The 17841-nt window shown below is 45.2% G+C and overlaps 1 protein-coding gene across 3 annotated transcripts in view; it reads right to left on the bottom strand.

The window, feature by feature from the left end:
* Positions 1-3375: 3375 nt before the first annotated feature.
* Positions 3376-17841, bottom strand: part of kmt2a (lysine (K)-specific methyltransferase 2A) — a 37486-nt gene continuing 23020 nt past the window's right edge. For all 3 annotated transcript variants that reach the window (XM_005720818.2, XM_005720819.2, XM_005720820.2), the window contains exons 17-34: positions 16583-16797; positions 16371-16465; positions 16146-16283; positions 15900-16058; positions 15654-15765; positions 15481-15559; positions 15176-15336; positions 14938-15084; positions 12198-14838; positions 9449-12109; positions 8958-9026; positions 8650-8876; positions 8426-8500; positions 8150-8324; positions 7863-7970; positions 7692-7772; positions 7432-7561; positions 3376-7349 (exon numbers count right to left, since the gene is read on the bottom strand). In XM_005720818.2, the coding sequence (XP_005720875.1) occupies positions 7074-7349; positions 7432-7561; positions 7692-7772; positions 7863-7970; positions 8150-8324; positions 8426-8500; positions 8650-8876; positions 8958-9026; positions 9449-12109; positions 12198-14838; positions 14938-15084; positions 15176-15336; positions 15481-15559; positions 15654-15765; positions 15900-16058; positions 16146-16283; positions 16371-16465; positions 16583-16797 (7549 nt within the window). In that variant the 3' untranslated portion in view covers positions 3376-7073. The remainder of the gene's footprint in view (positions 7350-7431; positions 7562-7691; positions 7773-7862; positions 7971-8149; positions 8325-8425; positions 8501-8649; positions 8877-8957; positions 9027-9448; positions 12110-12197; positions 14839-14937; positions 15085-15175; positions 15337-15480; positions 15560-15653; positions 15766-15899; positions 16059-16145; positions 16284-16370; positions 16466-16582; positions 16798-17841) is intronic.

The raw sequence follows: 17841 nt of genomic DNA, 5'->3' as shown, positions 1-17841 counted from the left end.
CCGCCGGCAGCCAGCCGTGCCAGAGTGACCGAGCCCCAGGCCGAGAGGCCGAGGGCACCCCTGGACTATTGACTGAGGACCTGTTTCATGGCTTCCTTGTTGTTTCAGGACAAATTAAGCAGATGATGAGACAAAGTCCAAATGTTCACTGGAACTCTCAATATGAGGTTCAAAGGGACACACTCAAAATAAACCATCTCGAGCAGAGATGTCAAACTCTTGTGTGACTCTTTGGGCTTAAATTGTAAGAAAAGGTGTTTCAATTGAAGAAAAGTTTCAGCAGCTCGTTGCCCAGACTGCCTTGTAATTCTAAAACAAAAGATTTTTTATTAATATAAAGCTAAAAGAAAAAACAAAACACCCTGAAATTTCTATAGTAATGGCCAAGAAACATACCTGAAGTTGCTCTCCGATCCATTTATCAGAGCATGAATGTGTATGTTAGAAAAAAGTGCTTGTATGACTTGGTGAATGGGGCGCGTTGTATAGAGTGCTAAGATAGAGTAGAATAGCTCAAAATAAAAATCAATCCATTTACTTCAGATTTTATGAGCCTTGGGAGACTTTGCCCTGGAATTCTGGCCCCTGTATGCTTGACACTCCTGCATTAGAGGGCTAAGAAACCCTTTGGGAATGCCCAAATTAACAATCTGGTTCATCCTTATAAAATGAATCCCCTGATGAGCTCAAAGTGGAAGATCACAAATTCACTCTGAGTTTGAGGTCAAAATAGATGCTTGTTACCCTTTTTAGTAAACAGCAGTTATACCAATGAAGCATTTGCTGTGGTTCAAAGCAGATTCTCAAAGTTACATTGGAGTAAACTGAATCACTTTGGGATTACTGATCTGTGGGTGGACTTTTTAAAAGGTCTGCTCTGAAAAATTAGGTACCTCACAGAAGGTACAAAATTATTCAAGCTTGATGTTCACTGTAGGAGAATAAAGTAGGCTAGTATTAGTCATTCAGCACTTTTGTATTGACACTCCTCAAACAAACTGAAACGAACACTATTTAATCAGACTATTACATCAAGTCAGTTAAATTTCTGGAATATTGATTTGGTCAGTTAAATAGCCGTGGAGGTTATTAATCAGTTTCAGCTGCTTTGGTGTCAATGGAATTAACAACAGGTGCACTAGAGGGGCAGCAATGAGACAACCCCCAAAACAGGAATGATTTTCCAGCTGGAGGCCACTGACATTTTTCATGATTGTCCTTTTACAACTTTTGTATTTGGCTAGAGTCACTGTGACTAGTAGTAGCATGAGGGGATACCTGGACCCTACAGAAGTTGCACAGGTAGTCCTCAAGGATGGCATATCAATATGTGCCATTGCCAATAGGCTGTGTCTCCCAGCACAGTCTCAGAAGCATGGTGGAGATTACAGGAAACAGAGAGTTACTCTAGGGGAGATGGACAGGGCCATAGAAGGCCTTCAACCCATCAGTTGGACCAGTATCTGCTCCTTTACAGGAGGAACCAGATGAGCACTGCCAGAGTGCCTTCAACAAGCCACTGGTGTGAACATCTGACCGAACAATCAGAATTGGACTTCATGTGACCTGAGAGCCTCTAGTGCAGCCTGTGCTCACACAGGCACTGCCTGGCTGCCATTTGCCATTGAATACCAGAATTAGCAAGCCAATCATTAGCACCCTGTGCTTTACACAGATGAGAGCAGGTTCAATCTGTGCTCATGGGACAGCAAGGGTCTGAAGAAGCTGTGGAGAATATTAAGTTGCCTGTACCATTGTTCAGCACTATCAGTTTGGTGGTGCTGAACATGAAGGTCCGGGTAGGCATATCAATGCAACGACACACAGACTTCTACAGGCAATAGCATCCTGACTGCCATTAGATATCAGGATGAAATCTTTGGACACATTGTCCGACTTTGTACAGGACCCACTCCCTGGTGCACAACTATGCCCACCACCATGTGGCGAGAGTATGCAGTCAATCCATGGAAAATCAAGGAATTGATACCATTGAGTGACTTAATCCATCACAACACCTTTGGGACATTGTTTCAGTCTCAGAATTCCAGGACCTCAGTGATGTCGTCTCATTAGGAGCATGCCCTGATGTTGTCAGGCATGCATAAAAGCGCACTGGGTTCATACAAAATACTGATTAGCATTTTGAGTTGCTGCAATTAAATCTCAGCAGAATGAACAAAATCACTTTGATTATCGGGGTGTTTGATTTCAGCCCTCTGTGGACTGATCATTTTCATTTCCATCAAACAATGTGGCATCCTTTTTGTTCCTAACACATTACCCAGTCCATATCAGCGCAAAGACCTGGTTTTTCCCCCATTGAGATCTGAAAAGTGTATATAAAAGCCAGAGTGTGCAATCCTTTACAAATCACATTTGAGTAAATGAGGCGAGAGACAGGGGAGTAAAGGAGACATGTTTATTATTTAAACTATCACTTAAATAAAAAAGTGCATAGAAAATAAACATGATTAGAAACTTTTCTTTTTACACTTATGTACAACTTTGTTTCCAAATTATACATTCAACCAAGTAGTTTGTGGTTTATTTTCACGGTGGTGGTTTTCCTTCATTTCGTTGATGTGTACAAAGAAAGATCGCCTGTTTTATGGGAGAAAATATGACTGCTGTGAATACCGTTATTACAGAGAGCGGGAAGAAAATGATAAGACAACGGCAGATAATCAAGGCGAAACAAACTAGCCCGTTCGTGATCCCTCTTTTCCACGTCCTACTGCGACACCGCAACCCACCCTAGGCTGTTAACGTCTATACATGTGAAACAATCAGAAAAATTACAAATACAGGTTTAAGTACTTGTCTGACCTCTCCAAAACCTTGATTTGTAAAAGAACAATTCAGGGTGGATGTTGCACGAAATAAATAAATTAAATGTTTTCAACATCAGCATTATGACTTTCTACAAAAAACAGTACATGATAAGTACAACCAAAAGCTTCATAGGAGAGAGAGATAAAGAGGTGGTCAGGGAGACGAGAGAGGTTTCCAACGTGAAAAAAAAACCTGATCAAAAAAAACCAAACAAACAAAACAAAACAAAATTTTTTTTTTTTTTTAAAAGAAAAATGCCATTTTGGTGGTATCTTTAAAATCCTGGTAAGCCTCCACAAACCCATCTCCTAATTTTTACCGCATCAAGTAAGCAGTCTAAAAAGTCCCTGTTAAAACATTAAAAAAACTAAATTAAAAAAATAATAAAAGAAAATTAAAAAAGAAAAAACATTCACTACAACAACCAGAAAAAATGGATGACCTCAAGAAGTTCACAACCACATTAATACAGTTACATTTCTCATCACATTAAAAAAAACAAACAAAAAACAAACAAACGAACAAGAAACTAACACCCCCCCCCCCCAAAGAAAAAAGTTCCTTTCCAGAAATAAAACAAAAAGAACTGCAACGCTCCCTGCTGCGGAGGAGGAGCGCTCACAGGCACAGCAAAACTGGTACTGGATATCAATATACAAAAGAGTGATGCACGTTAGATTCAGCGGATAGTACTGTAACACAAAACCATTATAGAGTACATTGAAACATTGCTATTAACCATTATAAATCTGCTGTTTTTGCTACTGTAACTAAGTTTGTCTGTCCATTCCATATATTGTATAGATACTAAAGTACAAGAAATTACTATGCATGTTTCCGTATAATATTGTTAAGTATTTATACTATAATTACAGATAATGACGTAGAAGTGCCACTGGTGTGGCGTGGTAAAATGAAGACCAAAGAAACAGCAGACAGCTTCCTTATTTGTATCTATGCCGTTTTAAAAACGGTGAAATAAATGACTTGTCGTCAATAAACACACTCTGACCCTGAAAAAAGCAGAAGTGGCTCTCGTGAAGAGAGAGTCGTAGACAGAGCCCTTGGCGCCGGCCGATGCTAGCGTGAACTGTTTGAGCTAACCTGTTGTCCTACAGACAGAAAACACTGCCCGCTGTTTTACGCCTCAGTGTTAATCCCAGTGCTGAAATGAAACTGCTCCCTGGCTTTGAGGTCGTATCGACATGTCTTCCACATCTACCAGGGGTTGCTGACACGACAACTTAACAAAAAAAACCAAACAAAAACCAAACAAACAAAAAAAAAGCAACAAAAAAAACCCCTAAACGAATATAGCTGACAAAGCATCAACATCCACCCACGTTGGGTGATGTGGAGGAAGAATATACATTCATCGTTGACCTTTAGCAGCAGAACCCAGCAAGCCCGGTTGTCAGTGTAGGACTGTGTACGCCCGGCTGGCCCGCCGGCGGAGGCGTCGGGGCTCTCGGTGGGAAAGGCGCAGCCGAGGTTTGTACACGCCACACCGTCAGGAAGGAGAGGGCTGCTGGTGTGGTCCCTGCCTTCACTTTGTTGAAGTAAAACAATAAAAAATTTAAATAAAAACAGAGTCAAGTGCACTTTGCTAGAGCCTCAAACACCACTGTCGGAGTCATCAACACCAATCCATAAATTTGAAATATCAGGGCCTGTTGCACAAACTCAGAGACGGTCTGTGCTTCTGGTTTCAGTATTGGGAGCTTTTCCTACGCCTGTTCAGTGCCTGTGTCACAGCTAAAGTGCAACCCATTTTAGCTTCACTTTTACAAAACCAAATGAGAGGGTGGTTGAAGGGCGAGCCGCTAACAACCTTAAAAGGCGGCAATGAAGTCACGATGACGAATTCCTTAAAAGGGACAAACGGAGCAATCGGCTTCAGTTGCTCAGTGGAACCAGTCACTCTCTGTTTAAATACTCTGTTTAGGACGTGAAGGCTTTTAAGAGAGAAGAGGCATTTACGAACTGAGGTGAACCACGAGGAGACTGGATGAAGGTATAAGAACGATCTCAGACTGCTGGTGAGCATTGAAGAGCAGTCACCACAACACCATGCTTCTTTTATTGTATACAATGGCTCTAGTCGGATATGATGAGTGCTATAAGTAGCATTAAAATAAAGGCACCTCTTCATTATAGCCAAAGTCTTTGCAAGGACATAATGCCTTAAACTGACGGGAATCTTTGTGGGGTTTTTACATGTAAATATTTCATATATTGCCAATCGGCTGCAAGCCTATCGACCCTTGGCTCATTAGTGACCGAACCACTTTGATAGAATCGCCTCCATAAGGGCTCTATCCTCGGTTTGATGTGGTGTGGAGACAATAAGGCTGGAGAGAGGAGAAGTCGGCTATGGATCAACAATCTAAACTCTCTCTCTCAAGTGCATAATAGTAGTTCACATGACTGCCATACTGTCAGCTAGGACTGGAACAATTAAAATAACAATAATAATAATAATAATAATAATAACAACAACAAAATAATAAAAAAATGTCAGCTCTGACCAAACGGCCCAGGATAGATAAAAGAGCTACTGGTGGACTGAACTTAAATGGGGACCAAGCCATAGATAGACCAGCATCAGTCTTTGGAATCAAAGAAAACATTCAGGGTACGAATTTTAAAAAGAAAACAAAAACAATTATTAAAAAAAAAAAAAAAAAAAACTCTGGAAGGCAGCGGGATACAAAACATAGAGACCAAGTATTAGTGTTTGTAAACCCCTATTTTCTACAAAAATGGCAATAAAATAAATACAATTTTTTAAAAATATAAATACCATCATTAAGTGCTATTCACTAGTGAGTGCTTTTAAGGTTTTTTTTGTAGAAAAATATACATTATTTACATTTTTTTTTAAAAGCAAGCATGATATTTCCCTGTCCATAATAAAAAGACAAAGAGACAAGACTTTAGAAGACTTAATACAAATAAAAAAGAAACAATTTTTTCCCTCTTTTCTATCAGTATGTTTATCACAACAGGCCAAGAAGAAAACAAGCCGAGTGAAAAATTCAATTCAAGGGCGCAAAAGTTTGGTTCTCTTTGCTGCTGTAATTTGGAAAGTGACTCAAAAGTCCAAGCTTATACGATTACCCGAACAAGTTTGATAACAACAACAGCATGCACAAACTTGCAGACGTCTCTGCGTCTGGAAAACAGGCCCCAATCCCACAAAAATAAAGAAAAATCAATTATAAATACGTCTACTCAAGCACATCAGTAGGTTTCTCTGGTCCCTCGGCTGTCAGTCCACCAGAATCTCTAGCTGCCTCGCTCTCTCAGGCCAGAGGCTTCATCTCACTTTCATGTAGCTACCAAGCTGTCAGACTGAAAGTCAATTTTAAGATGGTATCAACCTCAGATATCATCCTTTATACAAACTGACAAAAACAAATCTTTTTCTCCCTTCTTTGTTATTTCCTCTCTTCCTTCCTGTGGCGACTGCTCCCCCTAGTGTTTCAACCTGTACGGCTCTGATCAGGCTGCCATACACGAGCAGCTCCTATTTACAGTGTTAAATGTACACACCTACACACTTTTTTTTCCTTCTTCTTCTTTGGGAAAACAAAAAGTCAGATTAGGGGAAGGTTCCAGTAAAATCACAACAATTCTGAAGGCATCGGGGCACATTCAGACGGGGAGATGTGCATCAATAACAGCTGACACTTAGATCAACATGAAAAATAAAAGAATTTCTAACAATTTTCTAATTTTTACCTTTAGTAAAAGTCCCTTCAACAAATTGCACTTTGGTGTAAAATTGAACCAAGTTCTTTGATATTTTTTTTTCCTTCTGTGTTCACATCTGAGCACAAGTAGACCAAAACATTTAGAAAATTAAGGAGGATGGGCCAATGCATAAAAACAAAAATATAAATAAATTATGAAGGGGGAACTTTCTGACATGACTTTCTGACTCACCTCTGAGTGCCAAATGAAAGCGAGACATAAGGAGGCACAATATGTTGGTATTTCTACAAATGGCCTGTCCTCCCAAAAAATGGCCCTTCCTGCATATACAGTGCAACCGACAGCTGCTGAGCCTGCTGTGCTCAAAACCATCAGCGGAGGGCGCCGACGGAGCTCCTGGCCTGCTCGCAGCTGTGGTCCATCATAGACCGGACGCATGAAATCGCCACAAACCCGCGTGCTGCGGGTCATTGTGGTGCTTTTGCTCAACAGTCCTCGTTAAGGTCCTTCAGGTACGGCAATCAGTTGAGGAACTTGCGACACTTCTTTGCGCCGCAGTTGCACGGCAGCTTGTTGCTGGCGTCTTCGATGGGGAACTTGTAGTCATAGGTGAGCTCTTCCCCGCAGTAGATGCGGCGTGAGGCGAAGATGACGATGTGCTTCTGGCTGTCAACGGTGATCACCCGGGAGTAGCAGTTGGGCTCGCAGGAGTGGTTGATGAAGCGGGCAGCGTTGCCGTGCACCGTGGCATCCACCACCTCGTAGTCATCGATGCGAAACATGTAGCAGCCAATGCCCTTTGAGGAGAGAGAGGACAGTTTGTATAAATAATCGAGTTAAGCAAATGATGAAATCATCGGAAATCGTTCAAGTCCTCACCTTCCCATCGTAGTATTTCTCCCGTTTGTCAGTGAGCACAGACCGAATGACGTTCCCCGAGTATTCGATGACCATTTCTCCTGCTTCGATGGTTTTCTTGCAGAAGAGGCCGCGGCCATGGATAGGAGACCTGACGGGAGGATCATAACAGTGGACTGCTCTCAAAATTAAACAGGCAGCTATCTGTTATTTATCTGAGCACTGAAAAACAGCTGATAATAATAAAAATGATGACACAGATTTAACACCACTGATCTAACCTGTAGACTCCCACAGTCTCCTTCGAGGTGGCCTTGAGCTGTTTGAATCTCACAGCAAGTGGAAGCTCCATGGAGGCACGTCTGCGAAGGGAAAGAATTATGAATGTTATATTACATTTCTTTCTTTAAATAAAGCATAATCATTTTTACAAAAAATGAGTTTTTATTCACCTGGCAGTCCTGAGCTGCACTTCATCATCATCGTCTTCCTGCGGCCTATACTCAGGAGGTTGGCGATGTTTTGAGGCCAAGAAATTGAACATGTCGAATACTGACCTCCTGGTGGAACAAACAAGAATCTCAATAAGCAAAGCAGCATCCCTGGAAACAGTTATCTGTACAGTTTATTAACAGTGTGCATTATATAAAGTGCCATTTCTGCTCCGATTGACTTCTGGTTTCCTGACACGTGCTCTACAATTTCATGGTCAGAAGGTGTGTGTGTGTACCATACTGACCTGTGGTGGACTTCTGCACGAGCCGAGCCGTGGGGGTTGATGGGAGGTTCGTCAGTTTCCTCCGGTTTGTGGAAGCGGAAGCGATAGCTTCGACAGTGCCTTGTGCCGTACAGCTGCTCCAACAGGAAGACTACAGCCTCATGGACGACCCCGAGCATCCTCAGTCCGTTCACACCTGGAAGGAGCGGAGAAACACCTTCATCATGAGGCTTTATTCAAGTATATATGTAAAGTACCTCTAGTTATTATTTCTACGCTTTTAAAATTACACCTCACCTTCAAAGGAGAGCTTTTTGAGTCGTGCACTGGAGCGAGCTTCCTGCACTTTATCAGTGAGGGATTTCCAGGCCTCTGTAGGGGAACAGTCGGTATTTTATGCCCAGTGTGTGGTTTTGTTTTTGCAGACTTGATTAAAACATTTTTATTTTTTATCACAAAAGCAATTTAAATTTGAATTTGTTTTGCCAAAGCAGGCGCTACAATCAGTTGTTTTCTTTTACCTTCAATACTCTCACAGCGGATGTGGAACCCGTCCTCACTGCAGATTTCAAAGATGATACCCTTTTTGGGTTTACTGTCTAAACCGTTATCCCTGCTGTTGCCATCCTGGTCGGGCGGTGAGGTCACAGGAAGAGAGCCTGCTCCTCCAGTTGCATGAGGTTTGTCTTTTCCCACCACTTTCCCTGGTAAAACGTGTCCTTCGGATGTCTTCTTTTTACCAAGTACACTAGAAAAGATGCGAACCAAACATTAAAGCTATACCGTATGACGATTTTGAAAACAGGTGATTAATACTGATGCTTCATACCTCTTGTTGGTCGTCTTTTCCGGTGGCTTTCCTGTGTCCACTGGCTCAGAGGAGATCGGCTCTTTGGAGCTGGTTGGGGAGAGGATGGGAAAGGTTGGAGTGTTTTTGCATTTTACTGAACAAAAGTGGTTTGCTTGAACAGCTGTTACGTGGTTAAGTCAAACAGTATAGCTATGATAAATAGAGCAACCATCATCAATAAAGAAGTTCAGTCCAGTTGACATATTTAACTTCTGTGTCTGAAGACACACTGAAAACTATTCTGTGCAAAAAAACAAACACACAAAGCCCACATTCATTTAGGCGAGACATCTGAAGAACACAACATACTTTAACCATTCGTTCCACGAAGAAATGAATCCCAAACTTAGACATTTTTTCAAATATTCTGAACACAGTCAAAATTGAAATTTCTTCCCATTATTACGGTACGTGAAAGTAACATAAAAACGATTTCTTGGCTACAAGTCACAGGTCTGTTAGTGTCTCACCTTGGGTTAGAGGATGGGTGCTGTCCTGCAGGGTTGCTGAAATGTTCCTCAGGCAGAGAGGCCTTAAGCTTCTTCCCGCTGCTTACATCTAGACTCTGCCTGCTCCTCTTCCCTTTCTGTTTGCCTTTCTCTGCTCCTGAAACTGCAGCTGCTGCTGACACTACTGTGGAGGTAGGTGGCATATGCTCTGATAACTTGGAAATAGGAGTTGTTCTACTGCTCTGGGAGTGCATGGATGTCCGTGTTTGCGTGAACACTCCAACAACACGTCCCTTGGTGGGACTTAGAGGGGTGGATGGAGCAGGAGCTAAAGTAACAGTGCTGTTTCCACATGAGTCCACAAGCTGGGGTCTGTTAATGGGTTGAGACTGATGTTGTAAGTGAACACTGCTGGCGTCTGTCTCTCCTTGCTGGTTGACAGCCATGCTGATAGTCTGTTGGGAGGGCAGGACGCAGATGCTGCTAGCTATTGATGTCTGAACAGGGGAGCTTAGCTGTGACATCAGAGGAGCTCCTCCTGCTGACTGAAGGACCACAGACTGATCTGACAGGCCCAGGGCGTGTGGACTTGCTTTAAAAAGGAGGTTGCTAATCTGCCCTGTGATCTCAGTTGAGCTGAGAACAGGGGTGGAGAGTGATACTGATCCTGGGGCAAGAAGTCCAGCTGCGCCACTAGGGGGAACAGACACAACATTTAACACTGACTGGCTGGGGTTCAAGCCAGAGACTGAGCAAGGTAGGAGATGAGCAGAGGAATCGTGGCTCAGGATACCAGGCTGGGCAGTACCAGAAAGCCTCTGCTGAAGGAGAGTAGTGGGATCTAAGTACATCACCCCGCCGGATTTTGGTCTCTTGATTATATTGGGCATCTTGCGTTGAGAAGTGGAGAGAGTGCTTAACTCAACTAGGCCACCAGGTTGACCGGGGATGCTTGCAGTAATCTGAGGGGAAGACAGGTTGATGAGGGTCATATTGGGAGGGCCTACTTCAGACGGGGCCAGAGTGGGCTGGTTACGGGAGCGCCCTGACTTTTTGCTTTTTCTTGGCAGAAGACGAGAAATGGGCCTCTTCTTGCCATGAGCAGAGGCAAGTACAGTCGGGGAAGAGGTGAGAGAGGACGGACTCGACACTATGGCAACACTGGGACCCAACTCGTGTGGTCGACCGGCCTCCGAGACCAGAATCTGGGACTGGTCGTGGGACTGAGACGGCAAACCAATGAGAAGTCCTGAGGTGGTGCTAGGGATTCCTGTCTGAAAGCCTGTCTGTGTGGGTCCTGTGAAGGTGTGAATCTGAGAGGGGTGAGGCATGGTACCCAGAACTTTGCCCCCAGCAGGAAATATTGATTGGGTTGAAGACAAGCCAGTATTTAACCCCGTGGTAAGTGTCATGGAGCTTAGCACTGCAGGCGAGCTAGAATCCATCACTCCTGTTGCACTAATCTTTTGGGTGACACCATTAGGGACAGTCTGGAGGACATAGAAAGGCTGGAATTGTTGATTGACTAAAATAAGCTTATCAGGACCTGGTTTGATGACTGCTGGGCTGGACACTTGAGCCTGGGAAGGTCCTGGGCCTGGTGCTGGACTGGCACTGCCTGCAGCTGCTGCCGCTGAAGTCGGGAGGTATTTCTGACCCTGAAGAGGCAGCGAGGGTGAACTTGGCAAGCCGGGAGTACCAGAACTCCTCGGAATATCCTGGTTAGCTGGTGCCTCAACTACCTGGCCAATAGCAGGGCTAGGAATAAACTGCTCAGGAGTCATATGACCTTCTGAGACCTGCGTATCCCTGTTTGCCAACGACGTACCATCATGCTGATTCTCTGATGGTGACACGCCTGGCCCCGCTCTCTTTTTGTCCCCACTCTTTTCCCCGCTGATGGTCTCTGTGTCCGAGTTCAAGCCCAGCATGGTGCGGTCTGAGGTATTTGAGATGAGACTCCCAGCGCTGTGGTTCTGACTGGTGCTGACAGTCGGGCTGCGTGTGGTCAGGACAGAGAGGTCAGACGGCAGCTCCAAAGGAAGATACGGCTCCTCCACAGATATTGAGCTATTGACACTACTCTCTACGACCCCTCCGCTTTCCGCACTGGGCAGCGGCTCGGAGAAGTCATCAAACAGAATGTCTTTACGTCTGTTGACATCCACTCCAACATAGCTCTCATCCAGCAGCAGCTCAGAAGAAGATGGCTCAGACTGCTGACCCAGAGCTGGCAATGACATAGAGGGGGTGTTCAGGACAAACTCCATAATATCTGATGGCAAAATGTTCCCACAGTCATCACTGTTGTTGTTGTCAGAGTCGGATTTAAGCAGGTCTGTGCTGAGGGACAGCTGGGCCTCGAGAGGATCCTGACCCTGACTCTGCGGCTGGGACTTGACCCCACCTCCGAGTGGAAGACAATTTTCCTTCTGATTTTTTCTGCCTTCTCGGGTGTTTCCACTAACTGCTCCGCCACTGCTGTCGGCCTCTTTGCTTGACTCGTGGGAGTCGGCCTTCTCAGTGTGTCTCTCTCTGCCTCTCCTCTTGGGAGTGCTTTTATGTGTGGTGGAAGAGGACGTAGCTGTAGTGGTTGTGGTGCTGGTGGTGCAGATGCTGGTATCACTCTCCGACCCATCATCGACGCCATCAAGCTGGCCGATACGCTGCTTGCCCAAGGTCCTGTTAGGCACAGCAAAGCACACATCAGATTATCAGAGTCAAGGAGATATTTCAGATAATTCACTTCATAAAATATGTGTCTACTTACAAAGCGCTCAGCATGTCCTCTTCAGCTTTTTGCTGAGCCCTTTGTTGCTGCTGCTCCTCGTCCTTTAGAAAACGCTGAAGCTGGGATCCCCTTCCCAGACACTGGTCTAATCCTTCTATAGATGGCAGGCCCTCACCAGGATTAATTATTGTTCGAGTGAAGTTGTAGTAATAAGGATCCTTACCCCTATGTTTCATTCCACTGTCTTCATCCTCTCCACTGTCTCCAGATGAAGATGTGGTGCTCATATCGTCCGCTCCATCGACCTGCCCCTCAGCTGACTTCTTGCGGCCACCCGTCCTCCTCTTAACCACAGTCCCGGCTCCGTCACCGCTGCCATAAAAAGGAAGGTCTTCCTCACCATACGAGCGAACCCCATAGAAAGGCGTGAGGCCGAAAAACATGTTGGAGCGTGCGCGTGCGCTGCGTCGAGGGTAACGCCGCTTGGCCGACCCTGATCCGTCACTGTCGTCTTCGTGATGTTTATCCTCCATACCCCTGTCATGGTCATCTTCGGGGCCAACGCCCTCATCCTCAGTGCCTTGCACGTGGAGACCGCGGTGGTCTCTGAGCTCTCCGCGTGGGCGCTCTTTATGCAGTTCCTCTTCCTCTGTGTGAGTCTGGGTGTCAGATTCAGAGCTGTCACTGCTGCTGGCAGAGGAGAAGAGAACAGTACATGCGGAGCGATGACCCCCCTGGCCAGCAGGAGAGACTATGGGGGCAGTGGTTGTGGGGCAGGAGGACGAAGAAATACTAGTAACGGTGGTGGTCCCATTAGGGTCACTCTTAATATCAGTCTTTAGTGGAGCTGTAGCTGGGGGTTTAATTGATCGCTTTTTCTCTCTGGAGGACAATGAAAGCTGGTTAGTTGCTTGCTTGCTGTGAGACTGTGAAGAGGTCTTCATAGTCTGGTGCAAGCTGTCCAGGCTGGAACTGTTCTTCCTCTCTGGACAGGAGTAACTGTCTCTGTTCTTTGAGGATGACCTGTCACCACCCTGGGTATCGTGCTTCTCTCCCTGAGCCTTCCCATGGCCTTTGGTGCTGTTTCCTAGCATTGGAGCTTTGCTTTTGCTGCTGTTGTGAGAAGTAGGGTTGGTAGCGTGCGTGTTGGAGCTGCCGGCAGCTTTAGCATTATTGTTGAGAAGGGGAATCTTGTTGCTGATGTTGACGTTTTGAAATGTCTTCTCTCTGTCACGGTCTTTGGACACATCTCTGCTGCCTGCTGTTTTAACTTTGGGGTGTTTATCTTTGGCAGCTGAGGCTGCAGCTGGAGAGGCCAGGTGCACGGAGCCTCGCTTAACAGCATCATCCTCCGCTGACGTCCTCGAAGGCCACAGAGGCTTTGCGGTCGCTGCCGTGCCTGAACCTGACGAGTACTCGTTTGATTTCCGTGTACTGGACTTCTGAAATGGAGGTTGCGGGGAGCCGGATTTTCCAACAACAGAGTCCTTATGGAGTGATGATGATATTAAATTTCCAGTGCTGCTACTACTCTCCTTCCCTGAGCTGGGCTTGTCCTTGTTCTGGTTATTGTTGGACGCTGGGCTGGACCTCTGACGAGGCAACAAACTGAGGCTTGCCGAAACATCCTGATCTTTGCTTCCATGTTTCCCTTGCTTGTCTGTCTGCTTGGTGCTGCCACTTCTCTGCTGGCTTGTGTGAACAGCAGTGCCAACGGGAGGGGAAGACTGGCCTGAGCCTGCAGGTCCCAGTCTTGGGTTCTTACTCTCTCCTCCAGAGTGTTTAGACTGGCTGTTTGCGTTACTGTCCTTCCCTGAGCCAGAGTCTTTGTTTCTCTCTGTGCTTCTATAACTGGAATCTCTCGACGGAGGTCTGCCCTTGTCAGCATCTCTGCTGGATGATCTGTCTTTACCTTGGCCTGAGTCTTTTCCTGTTTCCCTGCTATATGGTCTATACTTTTCAGAGTCCCGTAGTCCTGTATCTCTATTCAGTGACCTACCTTTGTCCATATCCTTATAGCTGGGATCTCTAGAGGATGACTTACTTTTGTCAGTTTCTCTAATGCTTGATTCTCTGCTCGCCTGTTTTCCCTTCTCAGTGTCTCTGTTTGTTTGTCTCCCCTTTTCGGAATCTCTTAAATGATCTCTACTGATCGGTCTGCCTCTGTCAAAGTCTTTCAGACCAGAGTCTTTACTCAGCGGCCTCCTCTTTTCTGGCTCTTTGGTTGACATTTGGTTCCGGTCAGAGTCTTTCTGCCCAGGTTCTCTGGATGATCTACTCTTGTCAGTATCCTTAGAGTCACGCTCTCGACTCGGGAGTCTCCCCTTGTCTGCCTCTCTCGTCGCTTGGTCTCGGGAAGGTTGCTGTTTGTTTCTGTCCGAGGAGAAGTGTCGACCTCTTTCTTCGTCTTTTTGAAGTGGGCTCCTTGCTGAGTCTTTGCTGAAGTGTTTGGACTTTTCGGGGTCCCTGGCGGGAGAGGGAATGAGTGGAGGGGGTGAGGTCAGGGGTCGTGACAAAATGTGAGATGTGGCGGTGATTCCTCTCTGTCTGTTAAGGTGCTGGGGCGGAGGGGAGAGGGAAGGCGAGCTGTGACGACGTGAATCAATATTCCGCGTACCGGGATTCACCAGGGAGTCTCCCACTGTCACAATCTCGTGACTTTGGGGCTGTGAAGAACCTCCTAAAATAAAAGAAAAGAACTGTTAAATTCAGACTAATTAAGCCAAATAATCAGTTTGAAATCAAAGTTTTAAGTGAAAAAAAGGCTGCACATTTGTACCTGGAGATGGCATGGGACGAGGACCTATTGACCGTTGACAAGGGGGGTAGCTGGGATGTCGGTTCCTGGTGTAAACCCTGAGCTTGGGGGTGTTGGCAGGGGAAAGTGTGTCAGAGCGCCTTGGTGATTCAAATGGATCAGGAAAGTCTAGAAGTGAAAAAGAAAGAGAAACGCATTAGCACATTATAGCTCTGAATATGGTTCTCACTGTAACACACACATTTCTGAACTATGTTACCTGTTAAGGAAGGTGGGCTGTGTGCTATTGTGCGATTCTCCTCAGGAGCCATCATGTTCTTTAGATCAGAATCTGCCACTGGAGGGTGACAAACTAGGATCTTGCAGGTATACACGCAGCGTTTTCGTGCATCTAAAGTACTCCAGTACACCCTCGAACACCTGCAAAGACAATTTATTTAGTTGAGCAAAGATGGCAGCTTCCTTCGCCAATCAGCAATCTAACTGCACAGAGCAAAATAACACTGGCTTTTAAAACAGCAAAAAGACTTTAAGATAAAGGTTCAAAACAACAACAAAACTCACTGGTATCCCACAGGAAAGAGTTTGCGTTTGCAGTCTGAGAGTTCAGTTAGTATTCCCAAATAATCAATTGCCATCGAGCCTGAAATGATGATATTTAAATCAGCGGTCAGCAGAGCAGGAACTGCGAAAGGTCAGGGAAATGTCACAAAAGAATGTACCAGCAATCAACCTACCAATCATCATGTGGACATTTTCAGGCTCCAGTCCTGCCAGCCACTTCCTCCTGAGATTAATGCCCTCCATGTCCACCAGGATCCTGCGGGTCACCTCAAACCCAGACACCACCTCAAGAAAAAGTACATAAACAGAAAAGGTAAAGAGAGAACTGAGAATCTAAAGTCAAAGCCCTGGCATCGCATGGTTTATCCACGCAAAAAACCTAAGTGTGCTTTTAGTGATATATAATGAGATTTCCTTACTTCTCCTTTGATGAGGTCCCTGTGCTTTGGACAGTAGACTTTTTTATCTTCCAGGAAGCTGCAGTGGCACTGGCGGGCACACATGAAGTGGTAGTTACTGGTGCAAGAGGTAAGGCAGCAGCTAACGGTGGCTCCTGGCTTTTGACACTTCTCACACCGCTAAAAGAAAGTACAAATTGTAAGCGTCCAATAAAGGTGCACTGAAAAAGAGTGGAAGATTATAAGGCACTAAGTGTTCTGGTTTACCAGCTGTTTTCCCCTGAGAACAGCCATATGAACATTTTTCAAAGACCCGTCATCATCCTCGAAGACCTCTGCGGACCACAGAGCACAATTCACATGGGACCACTCATTCTGACCGATGTACAGCAGCCTGCCTCCCTCCTAAAACAAAGAAAAGAGTGAAAAGTAAGAAAGACTCAACCTTGCGGTCTGCGTCCTGAATTTTGCTGCTACCGGTAAGGCACTCACATTGGTGTTCTCGTCGCCATACTTCAGGCACAGGACGCACTGCCTGTTATCTGTGACGCCTGGTGGAGGAGGGAGCTCTGGGCTGTCCTCGCGATCTGGAGAGAAAGCAAGAATTCAAACGCAGCTTGAATGTATATGAAAACCAGTCGACAAAGCAGCGTGCAAAACAGCACGCACGCAGGCATTAGTAACATATTTGTAGTCCGCCTTACCAGGCGAGAGTAGGGGCGGTGGGAGTATAGAGGGAAGTAGCGGAGGAGAGGAGGCCGGAGAATCAGGTTCGCCGGGGGTCTTGGGCTGGGGAGCAGGGATGATCTTCTTCATGAAGTGTGGGTGCTCAGCACGGGAAAGCTCCTGTCTCTCCTGCCACTGGGCGTAGTTGTGGTCTAGGGACGGCGGCAGCACAGCGTTGGGGAGGAGCCCACTGCTGTGGAACAACAACAGAGACGGGCATCATTACCTGGCAACCTATCAGCAATGAAACTGATTGGGGGGGGGAAAAAAGCACATTTATTTTTGTTTTGTTGCAAATGACCCCATGTCACATAAGCAACTGATGACAAAATATGATCACGATTTGTTACGTGGGTTTAACCTCCACCCAGTAAAGATATAGCAGATGATGTGGATAAATAATGTCGGGTTTTTCAATAAATAAATGTAAACCATCTGCTTCATTGAACCAACACAAGTTATCAGCAAACGGTGAGAAAAAGCCTTTTATTCCCGTTCATGTGTTCTTTCTGATTCATTAGTTGACTGCCACATTTAGAATAGGTCATTGCCATTGGAATATATTGTGTGACAAGTAATATCTACCCCTATGGTACAGATGATATGATGGAGCTGTTTTTTTAAGATTCTAAAAAAATAAATAAAGTCTGAGCAGCAAGTGAGCAGTGACACCCATGTTAAATAACCACATTCGAGGAGTTCTGCCAAGTCAAGAAAGCCTGGGTAATTGGTGTGATGTAAAGTCTCACACTTAATAAGCCAGCAGAGGCTTCTAAAAGCAAATCCACCCAGCAATGGCCACAGGATACAGAAGAATCATTGGTTTCCTTGACTGGAGCACTGATAAATAACACAATGAACTAAACTGACAAGCAAACCGCAATTAGACCACAAGTATTTATCAGCGAGTCTTCAATTGAAATATGACACTGTTACAGTTTCCCCCTCAAACAATGCCCGAAGGCAAAGCAGAAGAAATAGTCTGAGAAAGCAGAGCGACTGAGCAAGTTGGTGAATGAATATGTGTCAGAAAAACTCCAACAAGCAGAGCAGTAAATTTCCATCAACTGTCTATTTAAAGACTGAAAAGTTAGGGGGGAAAAGTCAACTTGTAGCTATTCCCTCTAAAAAATGTCAATGTTCTTCTCTCTGTACACATGAGGACAAAGTATTTAAATTAAAAGCAGGGGATTTTAAACACAGCATTTCCAAATGTACTAGTTTTCTTCAGAAAAAA

The sequence above is a fragment of the Pundamilia nyererei genome, unplaced genomic scaffold (genome assembly GCF_000239375.1).
Source record: "Pundamilia nyererei isolate P.nyererei 1_Seehausen unplaced genomic scaffold, PunNye1.0 scaffold00003, whole genome shotgun sequence".
Classification (NCBI taxonomy): domain Eukaryota; kingdom Metazoa; phylum Chordata; class Actinopteri; order Cichliformes; family Cichlidae; genus Pundamilia; species Pundamilia nyererei.
This window is presented reverse-complemented; position numbering and strand designations above follow the sequence as displayed.